General features: G+C 41.3%; 1 protein-coding gene across 1 annotated transcript; it reads left to right on the top strand.

The window, feature by feature from the left end:
• The first annotated feature begins 1,335 nt into the window (after positions 1 to 1,335).
• On the top strand, positions 1,336 to 14,070 carry eva1ba (eva-1 homolog Ba (C. elegans)). Its single transcript, XM_028579506.1, has 4 exons — positions 1,336 to 1,648; positions 11,184 to 11,337; positions 12,760 to 12,854; positions 12,943 to 14,070. Exons 3-4 carry the CDS (start codon positions 12,788 to 12,790, stop codon positions 13,365 to 13,367), a joined length of 492 nt encoding a protein of 163 aa, XP_028435307.1. The 5' UTR covers positions 1,336 to 1,648; positions 11,184 to 11,337; positions 12,760 to 12,787; the 3' UTR covers positions 13,368 to 14,070.
• The last annotated feature ends 7,473 nt before the right edge of the window (positions 14,071 to 21,543 follow it).

The following is a 21,543-nucleotide window of genomic DNA, read 5'->3' as shown; positions in this document are numbered from 1 at the left end:
GTTTACTTGTCAACCTTTCATTACACGACTTTTCCAGTCTACGGGTCAAACTCAAATACACGGACCTCTGAAGCAGACCTGTGCGTCGCTTAGTGTCCACTCTCGCTGTACAAGTAGAGACGAGCAGCGGCACAGACACGGAGCTGCTGCAAGTGCACCTTCCGTGGTCTGTGCAGCTTCCGTGTTTATAATGGACGCGCTCTGCTGTGGGCATGCTGCGGCAGATGTGTCCCTATTTCTGCGTAGTATGGTGTTTCCACCTCCGATGTAGAGCAGCGTAGCCTACAGCCACTTCCCTAAACTGTCTCATTCAGAGACCAGCCTCTCAAACGGGGCTCTGAGTCTGTCAGGAGGTCTGACATCTACCGTCTCAGCAGAGCAATCACGTAATGCACAGCAGACTATGGTGCAGGTGGATTATTTTCTGAAATATAGTGACTTTATTCTGGTAATAGTCTATTGTATTATCACTTTATTTTTCTCACAATATCACGACTCCTCCGAACCTCAGAGAACACAGATGAGATATACTGTATTTTGAGTGTGGACAAAGTTTTGAACATGAGCAGAAATCTTGCTCGAACACATCTGTAATATTACAGTCCAGGAGTTTATTAATTCATTATTCAGGTGAATCATTTTAATATGCACATTTGAGGTGGTTACTTCCTCAACAAAAGAGGCAAAAGTGGGAAGAGTAAATGATGCCTAAGCTACATGTGTGCTGATTCAGATTTAATTAGAAACATCGATCCAAAGGAGAATAAATAGATGAAAGCAATACAGAATGCCTGAGAGCCTTACTGCAAAATATTATGTTTTTATATTTGGATTGTAATCTCTGTTTCCCTTTAGATAAAGATATTTCCAGTATAAATTGATTTAAAAAGGTAAAAAAAAAAATGTAAAAAAAGTGCATAAAAATTCACTAGAATGCAGGAAATGAAGTATTTAATGCTCACAATTTTCAGGGGGTGGATCCCCAGACACCCCCATCATAAGTCACCATGCACACAAATCTGGAAACAAAACAATGGCCTTTGGGTTGCCAGACCAGTTATGATTAGACCAAATGTTGGTGCCATCTAACTTCCATGGAAGCTAGAAACTAAAATGAACATACATTGCTACTCTATTGCTGACACAGTGCTGTGGAGATCTGGCAATGTGAGACTGTGGGGGGGGCACAAAACTCAATCTCGCCTAGGCAAACCAAAGGGCTAGAACCAGCCCTGCCTACCTCCCCTTTTCCCCGAGCTTGCCCTTTTTAGGCTGTTCCTCTTTTTTTTCCGTCTGAAAAGGGGGATAGTATGACAGCCTTTCCTGCTTCTTGTGGATACGAGCCGGGAGAGAGAAAACTCTGTTACTCACTTCGTCTCCAACTTCGAGAGGAAGTTACCACCTCTTCCCTAGACTCTGCACACACACTCAGGCAGACACACACACACACACACACACACACACACACACAAACACACACACTCTTCAGGACTTGACCACAGCAGCAACAGGGAATCAACTGAAACAGTCAGGACTGCTCGTAATGCTGTGTTTCTTTCAAAATTCGGAGGGAAAGAAGGCTTTGCCTATAAAGCTTTCTGTGTGGACTGAACAGTTTCAGAGGGACAATTCTTGTCATCACAGACCGGTGAGTTTGACAGTTTATGTCAGTGTATGTACAGTTCCATAGAAACCCCAGTGATCCACAGCCTCTGTCACTGTACTTCTACAATGGAGGAACTTGTTTTTTTAAGTGTCTGCAGTTGTAATGCTCTGCATGTCATGTGTACTTAAACTGTAGTTTAGCAGGCTTGTTTAGAGGTGCATGTGTTTGGGAAAACTTCCATGTGCTGTGAACTTTGATATCTGGTTTCCATTGCAGAAGCTTTGAGTATGTATTTACTTCACATGAATGACGAGTTCCCTGTGTAATTGTTTATTCTTTAATAATAAAGTGTGGTTAAATATGACAAAGAGGTGAGTTTTGGTAACAACAGCAGAGCAAGCACGTTGATAAAGTCCTTTTACGTGTGATGTTAACTTCTGTTTACAGTAATAACCTCATTGTAGTATAGCACTGCATTTTTGTCACTGTCAAAGATAAATATCCACATCCATCTAAGCAGTGTCAGTGCATCATTGTGTAATACTGCTAAATGTGTGTGTTTTTAGCATGTATTTGATGAACTTCTGCCAAAGAGGAGCTGATGCAGCACTTATATGTTACGACAGGACAGTAGAGCCTGGGTATGGCTTTCCTGTGCAGCTGCACATTATTGGCTGACCTTGTGGTGATTAATTAGTTGTCACCTTGCTATAATCAAAGCAAACATCCTGTTGCATTTTGTAGCAGACGTCATATAATAAAAGACAACTGAGGTGGAAGATGTCACAAGATATTAAAATGAGGCATGCAAAGTGCACACATGATGCATATGGCTCTGTTTCTTTTTCAGCTGTTTTTTTTTTTTTACATCTCATAGAAACAATCTTGCAGGACAGCAGTTGACCATATGCTTCAGCTCCCATAGCTCTCTCTCTCCCCACTGGACTTTTGTGGTTAGCACCTCTTATCAGGGAGAAAGCGAGGTGAGGGAAGAGGGAGGTGATGGGCGGAGGCTGGATAGGGCTGGGTTTGCTCTCAGGCGTCTCCTTTAATTTACACAATTTAGGTGGGCAGGCAGCACTTTAGCTGTGCCTCCTCCAGTCAATCAGATAACCTTCCTTAGGATGAGTGTGAAAGGTTGGTTAAGTAAGTCCTTCGAGGCTAGCTGGGAAGAGTTGACTTCTGAATGACCTCTCTGAGCTATTCATGCCAGCAGACTTTCCTTTTTCCAATACCCCACTGACTCATTTATCAGTCGGCCTGTCTTATCTGTCCTGAGGATGGTTGTTAACCCTATTCTATTTACCTAGAGGTCAGAGGTCAAACTCTGATTTGAACTGCTTGTTTGAACTCCCAGGGTACCAATCTGTTTGAGCTACAGATACAGAAAGTTTCAGCCTACACAAAGCTGCGATAAGTCAAGAGAAAAGAATCCCATGTAAACAGCTTTATACAGTGACCCGAAATGAGTGTAACTCCTTGCAAGAACAGGGGTAAAATATGCTGTAATTCGTAATTCTTTCAATGTATATATCAATTCTAATGGAGAAGAAATGTCTCCCTTATAAAGCCAGAAACCAGAGAGTGTGGTGATGCCATATTGTAGAAAGCCTGGAGCAACTCCATAGACAATGAATTTGGCTGATTTAGCAGGTTTACAAATTAACTTTATTTTATAGCAGTGTTGTCTTCTCAAACAAAAAAATGCTTTGTTATCACAAAATAGTCCCAGAGGATGTTCTCATAGTCACGTTTAAAGAGCAACTCCTTTAATTTTCAGTTTCTCATTAAGTCTATGGCTTAAGGAGACACTATTATATAAAATAATTAATTATCTTAGACTGTTGTAGACCACCGTAATAACAATAAATGAGTGTAAGTTCAGCAATTTAGGTCTTAATACATACACAGTATAATGTGTCTCCTATGTCCCAGTATTACTTGACAAGCAGAAACTTCTGCCTCAAGAGTTCACTGTTGGTTGGTCAGGTTTTGTATTATAGCATTGTGCAGAAAGCTAGTGCAAACAGAGTAAATGGAAAAGCTTTGACACGTAAATTAGAATGAGTTATGATTTCATGTTTATTCCTTTTCCCCCAAAGCTCTTCAAAGATAGATTACTTACAGTTCAGCATGGTCATTTGCAAGACTGTAGCCCACCAGTGGCTCACTTACATATCCCAGCAATCTGGGCTTTGGCAGAAAAAGTTAAATTTTGACCTTAATCACCCTGACCCTAATTGACCTATGACTGATTGGCCTATACTGGAGACCAAGGACGGCCATATCGTCACAGTAGAGATGAGTAAGCAAGCAAAAAGAAAGAACAAATATCAATCACAAACACATTGTTAGGAATGAATGTATGAAAAGTGGAAATACTGTGATAATAGATTTCATTGCACATTAATGACACGCAGCTATTCACCCATATCAGCTTATCATCAGCTGATCTCTTTGAAGCTACCCATAACAGAGGCGATTGTTACTGCTGCTCACTGTTTACTATTGCTGCTGCTGTCTAACTTTCAGCCAATGCCTGCCATACACTGCAAACTGAAAATGCATCCCTATGTTTTTTTTTTATTATTATTTTATTTTTGGTGATTCATTAACTACTAGTTTAACCTTACAACTATTTCTATTTTTATTTTGAGACATAAGCATATAGTAAAAAGCAGAATCCTGTTTTAGCGTTAGAACAAAGTGTCTTAAAACACGTCTTTGCTCATTTCACCAGCTTCCGTCATGCAGCAGCGATACCTTTTTCAAACCCTTATAAATATACAGTATTGTGATCATCAGATGGGAGACTTTATAGATAGCAAAAGGTTTACTCAGTGCACTTGTCTTTAACAAGTGGTTCTTTTTTATGTTCCTGTTCACAAACTCACAAATCACACTAGCAGGGGATGTTTTTGAGTAATATACAAAAGGCAGTTGGATGAATGACTTGTCTCACAAATTGTGTTTAGCAAAGCTCCCAACAACCTCTGATGTCTAACAGGGCTCAGGGCTTATTGCTTTCTAGCAGGAGCTTCACTGGTCCAGGCACTCCCCTGTTTAGGCTCAGGCAGATGTTGGACATGCTAAGTCCAGTTTGCCTAAGCTTACACTCCTATCTCAGACTCGGACACCCACACGCACACACATACTGTACATGTAGCTAGACACACACATACAAAGAGGGGAAAACCAAAACTGAAACTGAAAAATGCACTTGAACACGCACAGATGTGGTGGCCTTTTATTGTACATATCGCCACATATGTGAATAACAGGATGCAACAGACTAGAACTCCATATATTTGGTACATTGTTTAAAATGATATTAGCGAAACAGAGTTGAGCCATGATTAAGTTAGTCACAGTCTGGAGGCGGTATTCAATAGACAATCAAAAACAAAAACTTTCTCAGATGATTTAATGTCCTAGGAGATCAGAAGCAATGACAAAACAGCACTGAGATTTCTTTTCTTTTTTTATTTTAGACATGTTTTGGAACAAAATCTCTCCCCCAGCACCACAAGCTAACAACCATCACATGCCATTTCATTTCTTAGCCACAAAAAAACAAATGACAAAGCTTTAATTTTATCTCTACATAATTTCCCATTGGGTTAAGGAACTTTTGAGTAGATATTTTGGTCCTGCTCTGAAGGGCATATTTACTTATCTCTATTGTAACAAATATGATGCCACTAATTCAAGGGAAACCATGACAGATGACAATACTATTTGATGTTTTAGTAATTACTACTGGTCGCTAATAGAGACCAATTGAAGTCATACAGGCCTTTTAAATAGCTGAAAACAGCCGCCTTCACTTTTAGTACACAATCTTAGTTCCTGTCACAACTTTTTCTGAACCTACTAATCTTGTGGAGCCTCACCATGTTTATGAGCTGTATAGAGAAAATGCTACGGACCCAATCATATAAAGGGCAAACACGTGTTTTGTGTCACAGAGTAATCCGTTGGGTCCATGTAATTGATACAGTATGTGGTGTTGGCTTGCTGCTGGATGGTGGCCCAGATCGATGAAAAGGGTGAGATCATGGCTCTATTTTTGGAGCTCTGAGTTAAAGATGATCTAAAGCCCACTGTGCTTTAGAGAATCATGGAGGAATGTTCATATGAATCAATTTCAACATACAGGAACATACACAGACATCCAGTAACTGCCAACACACAGGCACACACCAATAAACCCTCTCAGCAAACACACTCTCTCACACACACACACACACACACACACACACACACAGATGTGGTTGGTTCCAATGTGGCTTCCTACTGCCATGAGCGCTGCTTGATATGCTTGATTGGTACCGTGATAATGTCAGTAGGAAGATGGTACATGGGATATCTCTTCTTTATTTACATAGTCAAGCATTCGGTCTCTGCCTCACATCAGGAACACATCTGGGTGCTATTAACCACTTGCCCTAACCCCCAGCTCAGTCCCACATCTCTATTACCCTCCCATTACCTGCCCTAGCCCACAAAATATGCTCTTCACAGGACAAGCAGTGCACTGTGGGTCACGTTTTATGACATGAGGATACACAGGGATTCATTGCAGCTGGGGTTTCAGTTACTCTGAGCTAAGCTGGCGTCACATTGGTATACAGAGTCATGTTCAATTTACAACCCCACCCTTGTTGAAAAGTGCAGTGTCTAAAGTCAAATAATAACTTGCTGACAATGCTAAATTTTATTCTGTGTTTACTCCTGGAAAGGTTTTTGTCCTTGAAAGAAAATCTGTTGTTCATTGAGTGTATGTCAAATAAAGTGCATGCCCAAAGCCAAATACATTAGCACGTAACTAAACAAAGCTTTCTTTCAGCTCCATATCAAACACTAAACCATATTCAAGACATTTGGACGTAAGAACAAATCGTCTAATGGAAGAAAAATGTCAACGTTTGAATGCTGCACAAACAACACAGGTTTAGATCTAAATGTATTTCCATTTAAGACCCACTCAAGAGGAAACGTAATAAAAGTTGGGCAAATTCTAACTTCCCGTTCATTGGAACTGTTGGTCTCTGCAGCTGGCAGCACACTGTAGTTCAGACTAGGGTCATATATGAGTAAAAATGTGTTGGATTGTTTGTTTTTTTACCTACACAAAGTGTTTAATGGGTGGGTGGCTTTAACTTCAGGAACATTTAGTGGCATAGTCTCTGAAACTAAAGTCCAATATACGCTGTCTCAAAAGTGCTTTTCGTGGATCACACAGTTCTCATCAGGAGATGGAGATGCAGATTTAGGACTTTGTGTCCTTCTAATGCATACCAGTTGAAGACGTGTTCTTTGCTTGTCATTATTAGGAGAAATCCCTGTGTTTCATTGGCAAGTGAGCGAACTCCATCTGCTGATGAAGAGAGTATGATATGGTCGAAAGCTCTGGAACAAGCGGGTGAAAGTACCTTGTAAACCAGTACTTGGTTTTCAAATTTTGCCACCTAGGTCAAGTATGAACAGTCAGGAATTTAAACAGGCAGGTTCCATGTCACCCAATTTTTGTAACCTTTTGCTGAAGAGAGGGGAGATGTGCAACTGAACTGGGTATCAAGATCTGGACAATATGGGGCAGAACTCTGCTCAGTTGTCTTCTGCTTCTTATCCTCCCTATTGAGTGTAGCCACTTTAACTTGGCTCATTTAACAGAATAAAACAAACCCTAAAGGTATTTGCAAATACTCTCTGACCCAGGTCCTTTTGAGGTCACCCTCACCTGGTGCTCCACGTCTGCGTCCTGATGGCAACCACATGCAACAGTTTTCCTCTAAGTCAGATACTCTGGCTGGCCTTGACAAGGAGGAAGCAGCACTAACGGTTTGCACAGCTTGAAACCCAAGATCTTCATGTCAAGAGGAACTGGGAAGAAATACACTCTTACTTTCTGCAGAAATGTCCTTTGCAACCTTCTTGGATGTGAAGAAAACTCATTGCGGCTCCCATAAGAAATGACCTTCATCCTGTGGACCCTCATGAATGCTTTTACAGACACTGTGAAAAGAGATCTCCGTTTGGACAATGTTTCTGTTTACAGAGGGGACTGTAATGGCCTGCACCTCTGCTGTTTGGGGGAGAGCTTGAAGTTCCATTATGTTTCAGTACTTGGAGACCGTTTTCTGGCTTGATTACATGTATGTGACAGATGGTTTGTAGAGACATCCAGCAGATACTTTTATGATACAGTTTCAGAATATTTGGCAGTTTGATAGTTGCTGTTAACCTTTCATCAGCTACTGAAACAATCTCTTCATCAGTGAGAGAATAACTGAGCCAAGACGGTGCTTTGATTCGGTATATTTATTTAAGGGGAACATGCAGAGTTTCAGAATGTGCTTCGCAAGCTGAAAATTGTGAACAAATTACCCGGATTGGCTTGTTTGATGCTGTGCATCATTAAGTCCAGACTGTTTTTTGTAGTTTTTTTTTCTTTTTAGTAGCAGCCAGAGAATCAAAGCAGGAACATTTTAATGAACACAATCAAGAGCAAAGACACTATGATGCTATAAATTCTAATGGCAGCTTCTGTGATCTTCCTTATGTATAAAAACAATGAAATGTGATTAAATTCTAATCTGGTTATTTTCATTTTGTGAAGATTCATCCCAGGCGAACCACAGAAAGATCATCCGTTGTGCCAAAAATTGTTGCGGCTGCACTGAAATTCTAGGTATTAAAAATATTTAGTTCCCGCTGCGGTTCGTCGTGTGCCATTACAATGAGGAAATAACACCGACTCGCTCCCTTGTGTAATCTGACCTTTTCATCTTCTGTGTATAAATCAAACGAGGCTTGACTCCCTGCATAAATTCCACTGAAGGGTTATGACTTTGATTTGTTCATCATGGAAGAGGAGTTGTGGTTGGATGGTTTATGAAACAAGTATTATTGGTGAAGTATCTAGGGAAAAGTGCTTCTATTTTGTGACAGACTTTTGCTTTGGAGGTCTGCCCTTGTTAGGGAGGCTGGTAATGAATCACCCAGTTGACATCTGTGTACAGAAGACAGCTCAGTCATTCTGTCTTCATTTAGTTATCCTAGACAATGGCAGTGTTGCTGAAGGAGGGCTTTGACCTGGATGTTGTCCCTGCGGAAAGGGACAAACCCTGCGGGAAGGAAGGGCTATTGTGGTTATCTCCAAGTGGATGACAACAAAAATATCACACTACATGATGGTTTGGAGCTTTTTATCCACTCCAGCTCCTCCATCCAAACCAAAGCAAACAACGCTCAGTCAGAAATAGTGTTTGACCTATTTTTAGGCCACCACAGCACACCATAACGTGTTTATGCTGGCTTCAGTCTGAACACATTTTCTGCTGTGACCTTATAAATACAAAGATCTTATCACTGACTGACAGATTTTGGGAAAGACTTAGCTGAGCCATCCTTTATGATTCATTACTGGTATTACATTTTGTTTAAATTGAATACGAGATAAAGAGATGTCGACATAGGTTTCCCACACAATTTAAGCCATGTCAGGATGCGCTACGTGATTAATTAGCAGCAGCGTGCAACAGACTCAGGAAGGGGATGCCTGAGTGTTTGACCTCAGGACACGATGGCAGGAAAGACAAATGATAAGCTAGCAGGGACAAAAAATAGGACTAAACATTAACGTCACAGGAGCTCAGACGTGTCTACTCTGGTTTGGCCATGTCATTGGAAAATTACATTTTAGCTGTCTTATCTTTTGTTTCACACAGTCAAAATGATTGTTTGCCTCACAATAACACCATATGGTGTCTCGATTCTTGAAATATTCACACTTCTATAGCAGAGCAGTTGGTGTGAATGCTCCCACCAGTCAGCACTCCCCAGTATAGAGTGTGAGAAGTGAAGTGAGAAGCTTTGTTTGTTTGTTTGTTTGTTTGTTATATTTATTTGATTTTTGCCAAAGTAAATGGTCCAAGCCAAAGTTTTAAAAAAGTGTCAAAATCTCATAGTTGGTTTGTTCGGTTTGCTTTTTTCAATCAAGCCATCATGGTTAGTGTTAATATTTGATTACGTCAGGAGCCATAATTTGAGGACTGTTGCTCTCATTCATAATATTTACCAGGCAGTTTATAATGCAACTTAAGCTTGAGTTAAACCTGATGGGACAAAATGATACATCAAATTGCAAATGCATGACTCCTTTGTTATTAGGGTCTCATTTTCAAGGCTGTAGGGTTAGGGCAACATCTGCAATAGAACAGCAAAGTGGGTCACTTGGAGAAAAATGACTGAAAGTTGAGTCATGGGAAGGCTGGGGAGGAGAAGATCTGTTAATAATTTCCTTCTTGAGGTAAAACAAAAACACAACAAAACAACAGGGCAGCGTAATTAGTGTTTAGATAGCTTTAAACAGGTCTCCAGTTGTCATTAACCACCAGTAACAGATGCCTGAGTGCTGATGAAGCTCAGGTTTGCTGCATTCCAGTGTGAGAAGAGGCCAGTTACTGTACTGTGTCCAATCATTAGCTTGGACTTTGGCTTGAGGTAACGGCTGTAGTCACTCGAGCCGTTTGCTTTATTACCCTTGAAACAAAAACAAAATATCTCATTGAAAGCCCATGCTCTCTAGCTCTGCTTAGATAATGATGAATAGATTCCATTAGTAGGGAGGAATTAGGCTCTGCGGGAGCGAGGAGATGAACGTGTTCATAATTGAAAAGAAAGGAAGGAAGGAAGCTCGACAGGAAGACAGCGCGTAGGTCCATACCTAGTTGCACTGCAGAAACAAGAGGCCCATCGTCTCGCTCCCGTGGGGACCGAAGGGGTGGCCTGGAAACCATTTTGCCATAGTGACCGCTCTGTCACTCAGCCCTAAGCGCTGTCTCGGTCAGGCGCTCTGTAGTGTACATAGGATCTGCCAAGAGTCAGCAAGATCAAAATCTGCCCTGGAAAGCACAGAGGCTCTGTTAAACCAACTACGGCTGGCACATGAGCTTTTTCCTAAACAGAGCTACACGTTAGAAAACTTCACAGCGCAGCATTTTTCGCAGCCCTTGTTCCCCACCTGGCATGTAAAGCACTAACCCCAAGCTCATTATAGGCCTTTTACTGAGTAAAGGAAAGTGATTCTGGGACTCATGTTGAAGTCTCACTGAATTTTGAATTCTCCTCACTTTTTGTGTAAGAAGAACACATAAACTACAATGGCATTGCAGCTATTGTGCATATTTTTTTTTCCAATTTTCAAAAGGGGATAAAACTGTTTTTGCATTATAGTAAAATAATAAGCATTATAATCTTCCTAAATGTAGGATTTGTGGCAGATCTGTTGTATTGGATTGCATTAAACTGTATAGTATACCTTATAAAGTGGCTAGGGAGTGTACATTCCTGTGTTTTTTACTCTGTGGCTTAAGAAATCACAGTTGAACCAGTGAAAACTGAAAATGCCTGCCTCTAGTCTCTTGCTGGACCGTGTATCCTGCAATAGGCCTGTCGTTGTTTGCATTGCAGACGCCTCACTGATTTTGGATCTAATGTGCCTTGACGTGTGTGTGTGTATGTGTGTGTGTGTGTGTGTGTGTGTGTGTGTGTGTGTTTGCTCTTTTCTCAGGATGGCCAAATGAACTGTTTAGACTGAGGACCAAAGATCACATGCCCTGATCCCACGTCAAAGGAGAGAAAGCAAGAGAAGTGTGATCATTCTCCAACTTCTCATTAAAACTATGAGCTGGGACTGAGGACGTACTTCATAGTTTCATTTTGTGGTAAGTTTTATATGTGTACTCCACTTTCTGTTTACTTCTGCTTTTACAGACGAGAATGTTTGCTGTTTTAAAGTTCATTAGTAAACCACATTACATATGGTTTACATGTGTGTGGTTTTATGCTTGAATTCTACTAAAAGCTACATCGTCAAATGAGCACAAATGCTGCATAAATCAATGAAGTATTCACATCATGATACAAATCAGGCACTGGGGTTATCAGTGGGTGCAATTTGGAGGTAAATGCAAACAAAAACATGTGGATTGTGCAATTTGAGGACATCCATATGATCCGTGTGTAGGCTTAGTGACATGTGGTTCGACTTGGAGAAAAGTGCGCACACATAAGCGTGGGATGGCTTCAGAGTTCATCGTCATTTCACATGAACAGGGATTTTTTTTTCCACAGCCAGCCACAACACAAAGCACATGCTAAAGGGTAATGGAGCTAACATTTAGCTGGAAGGATTAAAGGCACCTCCTTTTATTTTGAATTGGTTGCCATCAACACTCTAATGTGTCTCATGGTGCAACACCATGATGTCATCATGGAAAATGTTTACAAAATGGTAGAGGAAAAAAGACAGAGTCAGCAGGAAAGGGCTGCAGGGTGGAGGAGAGGAGCTGAGGAAGGTTGACGGAGGAAATACAGAAAGACCCAGCAGCACAACACAACCCTGGTTCAATAGTCCATGCATTTTTTACAGTTGAGAAACAGACTTGTTTCTCCTGAAGAAAACAAATATACTGTGGAGGTAGCATGAAGGTAACACAGAAGATGTAGATAATTACTGAAAACAAAAAAATCAGACCACAAAGGAGAATGAACCTGAACTTGTTTTGTATCTGGTGCACTGCTCCACAGATTTCGTGGAGTCATGGCGGCACACAGGAACGGTTAAAAACACAATGGAGCTCCTCAGACTGACAGGATGTCAGCTTAAATATCAGGGACACAAAGTCCAAACAGTACACGTTTTTTTCTTTCTCTGAGCCTCACAGATTTATCTGAGAGTCCCATCGGGCAGGAAAGAGTCCTTTGTGGCTACTGGGAAAATTGACTCTTGACCTCCTTTAAAGACAGCTGTCATAGTTCAGAGAGAATAGAAGAGGAAGAGTGCCATGTGCCAAATATGTTTTGATGATCCCAGATGAAGCCAGTACTTTAGGACTACACAGAGGAGCTTTTGTTTGACACTTGGAGGCCTCATCCCACCCGCTCGAAGGCATATGAAGAAGTACCGTGGTCAGTGGGTTTGACATTCAGGCGCTGCACAGAATGTCAAACAGAATGTCAGAACACTGGAGGAATTGTGCTTGGAAAACATTCCAAAGACTTTCAACACCTGGAAGAGTATTAATATGGTGTCTAGTTGCATTACACGCCAAAGTCAGATGTGTCATATGTTTGTTGTTTTGCAGGTGTGAGGAAATCAAAGTCAAGCTCACCATGGATGTGAAGAAAAAAGAAATGGACCTCTTGAGCAACAGCATAGCTGCATATGCACACATCAAAGGTAGGTCACACCGCAGCCCAGCACAATACCTACTGTACATCTCCATGTTAGTTACTTTATCTGACAATCATTTATTTCCTTTCCTTAGCAAACCCAGAGAGCTTCGGCCTTTACTTTGTGCTTGGAGTGTGTTTCGGCCTGGTGCTGACGCTCTGCCTCCTGGTCATCCGCATCTCCTGCAAGCCGCGGACCAACGTCACCCCCTCCACGCCGGAGAAGAAACAGTTAAAGGACATCACCGAGGAGGACGAGGAGAGTGAGGACGATGACGATGAAGATGGGGATGATGTAGAGGCACCCATCCCTTTGCCCAGCACAGAAATCCCTGTTGGTAATTATACCAGCCAATCAGATGGGACACTGAGTGTGAACGTGTTTACTTCAGCTGAGGAGCTGGAACGGGCACAGCGACTGGAGGAGAGGGAACGCATCATACGTGAGATCTGGAGGAATGGCCAGCCTGATATCCTGGGGTCGGGAACAGGGACTATTGGAAGAGTGCATTACTACTAAGATACACGAGGCTTCAGGGGAAACACTCTGAGCTCTGTGAAGGACAGACACGGACCTTTGGGTGGGCCGGATGTCCCTGAAGCCGGTGAGACTTGTGTTAAATACCAAGCAACATGATGGAAACAGGACAGCAGTGATGTGACACGTTGATATGCAAAAATACTCAGCTCTGACACAGCTGAACTATGTGATATTGCACTTCCCATGTAGCAATGCTATGCGACTACATGAAATTTAAACAAAGAGGTGGTTTAAAGACTGATTAATCCATATGGAAAAGATGCAGTATGAATGTGGGAGCTGATGGACACTTGAAGTAACAACACGGTCGGAAGTAATCAGTCTATTGGTGCTTAATGACAAAAATGCACACAACTTGGTTAATGTATGTAGTACGTGGAAAATGAAAGCATATAAGGACAATGTATGTACTGTATTTTGTAATGAAGATTAATTGTCTGCAGTGAGGACAATTGTCCTCTAGACTGGTAAATTTGTGGGGAAAAGAAAACAATCTCAGCAGTACTGTTAAAGGAAATTTACATTGTTTGAACAAGCACATATCAATCAATTTGGGGGGTCAGTATTACAGAGTATAATGTAAAAACAATTCAAATTGGAGTCTTTAATTTCTCCATGCCTGTGTTTTCAGGGATAATTCCACCAAAGGAAATGACAGAATTAAAGTATTACGCTGAAATCATTTGCTGTTGTTTCTCTGGATAATGCTTGGATGTCAGAGAAATACAGAGCTCATTTTCTGTGTACCTTTGGGCCATGGATTTATAATAAAGATAAGAGAGAGAAAAGGAGAGATAGATAGATAGATAGATAGATAGAGAGAGAGAGAGAGAGAGAGAGAGAGAGAGAGAGAGAGAAACTGCTAACAAGATTGATGGAAAGGTCATTTTTGGTAATTTGTTATTTCTGCTTAATGTCTCTGGTATGTGCCCTAAAAGGTCAGAAATGCAGGACAATTCTGGGAACAAGAATGGAATTGATTTCCTTTCCTCTTTAAATGAAAAAGAACTTGAACATGGAGGCCAGTCTGAATGCTGGTTCAGGTAGACCAGATGAACTTCTTTTTAACAAAGGGGTATTTTCACAAAAGAGGGGTCCCCCTTATGTAGCCTTTGTCCCGTTTGGAATAATTTGGTAGCCTATTGTAAAAGAATAAAACAACAAAACGTATTAGAAAGATATTAGACATGTATAGCCTACAACATAATTGCAAGAGCTAGATAGAATGTAGCTAGGCTAACCTATGAACTATCATTTAAAAAATTAAAATATTGTTTGATGAACTTTGAAGTCTTTTGAAAAATTAATCTTCACGGCCCCCTAGCAGAGCGCCACACAGACCCCACTTTGAGAATCACGGTAGACAACTCGGTACCCGGCGGCTGTTACGTAGCCTACAGTATATCAAGCGCACCCTCGTGCACCGTGGGTCCATTTGACCTGTCACCTGGCTCACTCGTTTGCTGCTGCTACGTGCTGCTCCTGTAGTCTTTCCTAGACAAACTTGTCAGCTAAAAATCCAACCATGTATGCTACTTAATTAAGGACGGTTTTGGGGATAAAAAAAAAATCATAAATGTGTCGCTCGTCCCCAGCTGTCCACGCACACACAACTTGAAACCTAAAGTTTTGCTTCACCTGCATCTGCTGTTGACAACTTGGGACCGCCGCCCCCCTCACCGAGGTAAGTGCTAACTGCTAGTTCTAACGTGTAGCCTAAGGGCCGTTACAGAGTCAACGCGAGCAACGCGAACAAGCAACGCGAGCGACGCGCTCCCTTTCATAGTCTAAACAGCGAACGCAAGTAGACGCAAGCGTCACGGACGATACGTGAAATGCAATACACCGCCCACGCAACAGGGGGCAGCAGAGTGCTCCACGGTGTTCGGTCGGCAGAGCCAGACCCTCCCGGAGGCGATATTACGAATCCCACTATGGCCACGCCAAGACCCGCCCTTCAATAGCGTTCACACACTACTATTGGCCAGGCGTCCATGCTTACGTGTACAGGTCCTATCCCCTGACCAATCCCCTAACCCTAATCTTAACCACTCGAGGTGAAATGCCTAAACCCAACCAATCAAGCTGCTTCGTAGGGCGGGTCTTGGCGTGGCCATAGTGGGATTCGTAATTTTGCCTCCCGGAGAGTGGCTCTCGTCAGGGAGCAGCTGGCTGGCTGACTTCTTTTTATCAGATGCTGGCGTGTTTCCCCACCAGTACAGTGTACTACGGTTGGGTAGCACTGACCAATACATTTAGCGGATTTAGCAGGTTTTAAAAATATATAAATACATTTGGGTCTCTCTCTCTCTCTCTCTCTCTCCTGCTGTACGCTATTTCAGCCTCTTGAGGAGGGCACACAGCATAGACACACACACAGAACGTTGATACATACCGAAAAATGTGACTCAGTAGTCCTATGTTTGATGAATTTGCTTTTCTACTACTACAATACATGCAGTGTCGCCCCCACCGACAATGCATAGTATTGTGCGCACCGGCGCGTTGCGTATCAAAAACTAGGACGACACATTTGGCTACGCATCGACGCATAATGGCGGCCGAAGCGTAGCGATGCGTAGCCTTGCGGACGCGTATGCGTACCGATGCGTTGACTCTGTAACGGCCCTAAAGGATGTCAGCTGTGTTAACCCTTGTGTTGATTACGGGTCAAATTCAAATTTTTTTTTATATCGGAAAATATGCAACGTAGAAATAAGCGCTGAAAACGTGTAGAAGAATTTTTTTTTACAATTGGAACAACGTTGGAAAAAGCAAAAAAAATAAAGAAACACTTAAGTTGTTGTTAACAGAGCGAAGCAATGTTGCTTGACAATGTTTTTAGCCAAGCTAGCGGCGAGGCAGTTGGTCAATCTTTGGTTGGTCAAACCCTGGTCCAGATTGTAATATCTCAACAACTAACGTTATTTAATGGATTGCTATTCATTTGTGCAGCCATTCATGGTCCCCAAAGGGTTATATCCTACAGACTCTGGACCACCAAGAGCTTGACATTTTTGTTTTTTGAGTAACATCTGATGAATTGCGATGATATTTGGTGCAGATTTTCAAGGATCCCTGGTAATAGATTTCTTTCTCCTCGACTTTCTTGACTCCTTGACTTTTCATCTATTCTAGCGCATAGACTGTAGGCTATATTAACAGTCTATGTTCTAGCGCCACTAGCAGGTCAAATTCACTTATCCAGTGAAAAATCTCAACCTCTAGCATACTGGATACACTGGCACAGACTGACTTTTCTTCTAGTGCCACCAGACATTTTTGGTTTTAGTGAAATATTTCAACAACTTTTTTTTTTTTTTATTTAGTGCCACCATAGATTATAGACATTTTTGGCTCTAAGTGAAATGTCTGCACAGTTATTGGATGAAACATTCAAGTACTCCAGAGCATGCATTGCAGTAACTTAGTGTTTCCCTGACTTTTCAACGTTCAAATTTTTCCAATTCTTCGATTTACAACCAAATACCTGAAAAACTAATGACATTCCCATCAGCCTCAACTGTATTTTGAGTTCAGTGCTACATAGCCAATGTTAGCATACATGCTAAACTAAGATAGAGTAGTAAATATTGCAAAACATGAGGACATTAGCATTTAGCTCAAAAAACAAAGTAAAAAGTTGCTAGCGTTGCCAGGTTAAATTGTCTCTCTTTTGAACCTGCTGTCATTTTTGCATGTCTTGGAGTCTGCTGGCTGATTACTTCTTCTCTTATGCTGTTGATATTTGTCTGCTGGCTGAATTTGCTCGTATGCTGGCTGCTAATGTCTTCTCTTATGCTGCTGAAATCTGCATTCATGCTTTTGATATGTGCTGACTGCCAATTTTTTTGCTCTTATGCGGTTGATAACTATGTGCGCTGTGTTTGCATTGGTAGTAATTGTGAATGACTACATTTCTTTTGTGTTGTGGCAAAGTGTTATATGATGCTTTTTATAGAGAGCTTAATTGGTTTTGCGGCATGTTTCCTTCTATGTTGTTGTAATTATTTTACAGAGTGGCCTCTGGTTTGTACACTGACTTCTGGTATGTAAACATGACTGCCTATTTACATAATTATTTTACTGTATTATTTGCTTCATGAGAAACACAGAATGGCTTTTGTCACACACAACACATTTCATTTTCACATTTTCTTCATATTTGGCCTAGATTGTATATTCCCTGACTGGAGGTGTTTTGTTAGTAATGGCCACACAGGAACCAGGTGCTCACTAGATAGTGTAGTCCCTTCATTGTCTGTGGTGTCTTGCAGGGGAATAGAGCTCAACAGTGACCGCCCACTTTTTAAACGCCTCTGGTTTCCAGAAGTGTTTTTCCCCGTTCAATTTTTCCATTGACGTTTTATTAAATGCTTATATAAAGAGTTTTAAGGTCTGGAACCAAGCCAACCAGCTCCAAGATGAATTATGAACATAAAACATTTGATTCAGCGCAAAATAAAAATTTACAGCATAGCATCACAATATTTTCCATGGCAATACTGTATCAATACACAGACGCCAAGTATTGATCTATTATTATATATGTGTTGGTTTGTCTGCTTGACAATGCCATTTTGAGATGACCAAACAGAGAAATGTATCTTTTTAGATAAAATAGATGTTGACAAAGTTTCCTTTTGGGGACATCTATCTATCTATCTATCTATCTATCTATCTATCTATCTATCTATCTATCTATCTATCTATCTATCTATCTATCTATCTATCTATAAATTGCAGGAACGTCTGTCTGTCTGTCTGTTATGCGCATATCTCTCAAACCGTTAGTCCGATGGATTTCAAACTTGACAGGTGTCTTGCTACGGGCACAAGTAAGTGCAATGCCAAGTTTGACATTGTTTGGATTAGAAATGCAAAAGATATCGTTAAATATACTGGATATCGGTAAAAGAAGCACACATTGGCTTTTGCCGCTCTAGCTGCTCTAGCCGCTCTAGCTGCTCTAGCTGCTCTAGCTGCTCTAGCTGCTCTAGCCGCTGGCCACTCCCCCTCTCACACTGCATGCACACTGAGTGAGCACTAAAACTGTTTGAGTCGTGACTCACTCGGATCTTTTACCCAACTCTTTAAATTAACTCATGAGTCGCTCATACTACACGAGACAACAAGGTCTCTCTCTCTCTCTCTCTCTCTCTCTCTCTCTGCACACACACACACACACACACACACACACACACAAACAGTCCGGTTCTGGTGATGATTAATGCATATATGCTGTTTAGCGCTCATAACGGGCCGGGTGGGTATGGCGCTGCCATGAGTCAAAGACGCTAATGTCTGATTACTCCACATTTTCATTGTGATATTTTGTGATTACATTCTGAATCTGCAACGTTCTCTTTCAGGTAAATCAGTAAGTCTGTAGTAGGGTATACAGGAGTGTTGCATTTGAAGTGGTTTGGGGTCCTTCTGTAAGTAATTTTGGGGTACAATTTGGTTTTGATCACTTCTACAAGCCGCAATACCACAGGCCAAGCAATCGGCCCGTTCCAAACAGGCACATTTTCAATGGGCACTGCACTAATAATTGGAAATTGGGAAAAATTTGAAGTTGTGAAAAAAGGTAATAAATTGAAATATATCGCAGAATATTGCAATATGTTTAAAATCGCAATAATATCGTATTGTGACATAAGTATTGTGATAATATTGTATCGTGGGGCCTCTGGTGATTCCCACCCCTATTCAATGGTAGAAGCTCGACCTAGCTGTTCGTGGGTGTGGTAAACATTTCCTTGGTAATAGTGAGTTCCACCAATCAGAGACGTGACTGTCATGCTTAGGATTGTGGGTAGTGTAGTATTTCTTTATATAGATCACGAATAAAACATGTTTTTCTTGAAACAAGGTGGACTTCATATGGACTTCTAGCTTCTACTGGCCTGGTTGACACCAGACCCTTCTCAGCTGTAACTGAGAGTGGTTCCAAAGGGGCGTCACCAACGGACGCCGCTCAAATGCCTCTGGGCACATTGGATAGTCCAACCAATCAGACCAACGATCCGAGTGACGCTTCGCTTCGGTAGCCGTCATGTTGAATGTAAACAAAAAGCTGCTTGCCGTCACTGCGCTATCGTCGTTGCGCTATCGTCGTTGTGTAAAGCCCGCCTCAGCGGTTGTGATTGGTGCCTCGATTTTGGGGACATTTGAAATGGGTTTGAATGGGCTCTTCGCCAGACTGACTTGCAGAGCAAATCTCAAATTTGCTGGAAGTTCGTCAGGGTTTTCACAACCTCTGAGCTCATGGTCAGTCTCCCTTGGATGGTTTAGATATTATGGCTGATAATCCAAATCCTTACGGTGAAAATGAATGGGGTTTTTACTTCAGGAACCACACTGTTGAGCTCAATGGACCACACATAGTAGAATCCATATGATAACTGATGTCAGGCTCTGTATCTAATGTGGTTTTGGGGGGAGTGTATTCACTCCCAAAACTCTGTTGTTCTGACTTTGGGGACGAGGTCAAAGCTCAGGTGGCCAATATCAACTCTGTATTCACATAATAAATGTTTTTCATGTGAGTTGGCTGATGGAAGTAATTTTGTTTGGCTGCCAACGAAGACATACAGAACATTGATGAATTGCCCACACTGGGCTGGGTGAATGATCACAAGTCAATCTTTAGTGGTTGGGTGATTCACAAGTTATGAAAGTAGGAATTCTTGGCATGTCAATAAAGCATAAAAAAGGGAAAATATACTAAATACTCATCAGTGTATGGCATGTGTCCACATTCTTTCTGCTGGCCAACCTGGAACCAGAAACTTTAGTCTTACGCCCTTTTGCTGTGATGCTTGTGTAGCGTTGCTCGGAGGAAATTCTTGGTTTGAGATGAAGGCAGGACAAGAACTTCCGCTAGAGTTTTCCTTAAAGTACAGACTGTGCTGGAGGAGCAGACCGGCTTCAAGTTTGCCTTGGGGCCCGCCATGTTTTTAGATGGAGCACACACTGGAATCTTCTCTGTTGAGGTCTTGGAAAAGCCTCTCATGTGGTCACAAGCTTTCGGAAATCAGTGGCACTGATGGTGTGGACTCTTGAAGTATCCTGAAGTATCTGTGTGTAATTATATTTTTATAAATCTCTTGTGAATGGCGTGTACCTCAAAATGTAATCCAACCTAAAATGTGTTTTACTAGACCCACGATTCAATACTTTAAATAGTATTGTTTTCAATTTACAGGATGTAATCACGACACACATGTAATTAGAAGCAACATATCTTCGCCTTATGCTAATTATAGTTATGAAACAATACATCAGTAAAATGAAGTGAGGGGAATCCAGTTTTGGAAAGCCCTAAATCTGAGCCATAACACAGCGTGGGAAAGATTTCTGCAAAGACAAACGGACCGTCTTTTGTGGTTCTCTGGCTGATTCTAGAAACCAGCATCTAACATATGGCTACATTCATGCTATTTAACCACCGCTTTCATTAATCACATTTTATTATAATGGCCAAATTTTGTACTTTTTAGAGTTTAATTACTTTTTATTGTAATTGCAAATACAATATGATTATGATTCCCCTCAGTAAAAGGCTCTATTTCAAAAAAGCATTTTTAATATGCAACAAATGTATTGCCATTTCCCATGACATCATGCAGGATTTGTTTCTGCATCCGTCCAGCTCCTTTCTTTAACAAAGGCCAACTGTACTGTGTCAGCTCAGCTTCTCTTTCTCTATTTCTAATTTTAACTTGGAAGTTTTTTTTATCTTCGCATTTGACCTCTGAGCTCCAAAATTCTTCAGTTCTCAACACTGAGTTTTCAGTACTCCCAGCAGTTCCATCTTACGGTGTACTGAGTCAAATATCCGTACAAGCAGTGTATTATAATTTATAGCAGTGCCTGTAGCGTACACTGCACCCATCATCACTGACATTATTGCATATTTTAGAGGCCCCTCAGTGAAAAAAGTAATATCTTCACTTATGTTTGTAGGGCTTTACATAAAGGTCATTAATTTTTCATATCTTGAAAACATTCAGCAATATCAACTCACCCTTTTGTTTTTTTAGTTTCATTTATTTCACACCTTGTCCACGAGGGAATGTGCCCTTAATGACCAGTATTCAACACAGTTTTTAAAAATAATATGTTCCCATGGCAGTTTCAGAAGCACCCG

Source organism: Perca flavescens, chromosome 6, assembly GCF_004354835.1.
Source record: "Perca flavescens isolate YP-PL-M2 chromosome 6, PFLA_1.0, whole genome shotgun sequence".
Classification (NCBI taxonomy): domain Eukaryota; kingdom Metazoa; phylum Chordata; class Actinopteri; order Perciformes; family Percidae; genus Perca; species Perca flavescens.
This window is presented reverse-complemented; position numbering and strand designations above follow the sequence as displayed.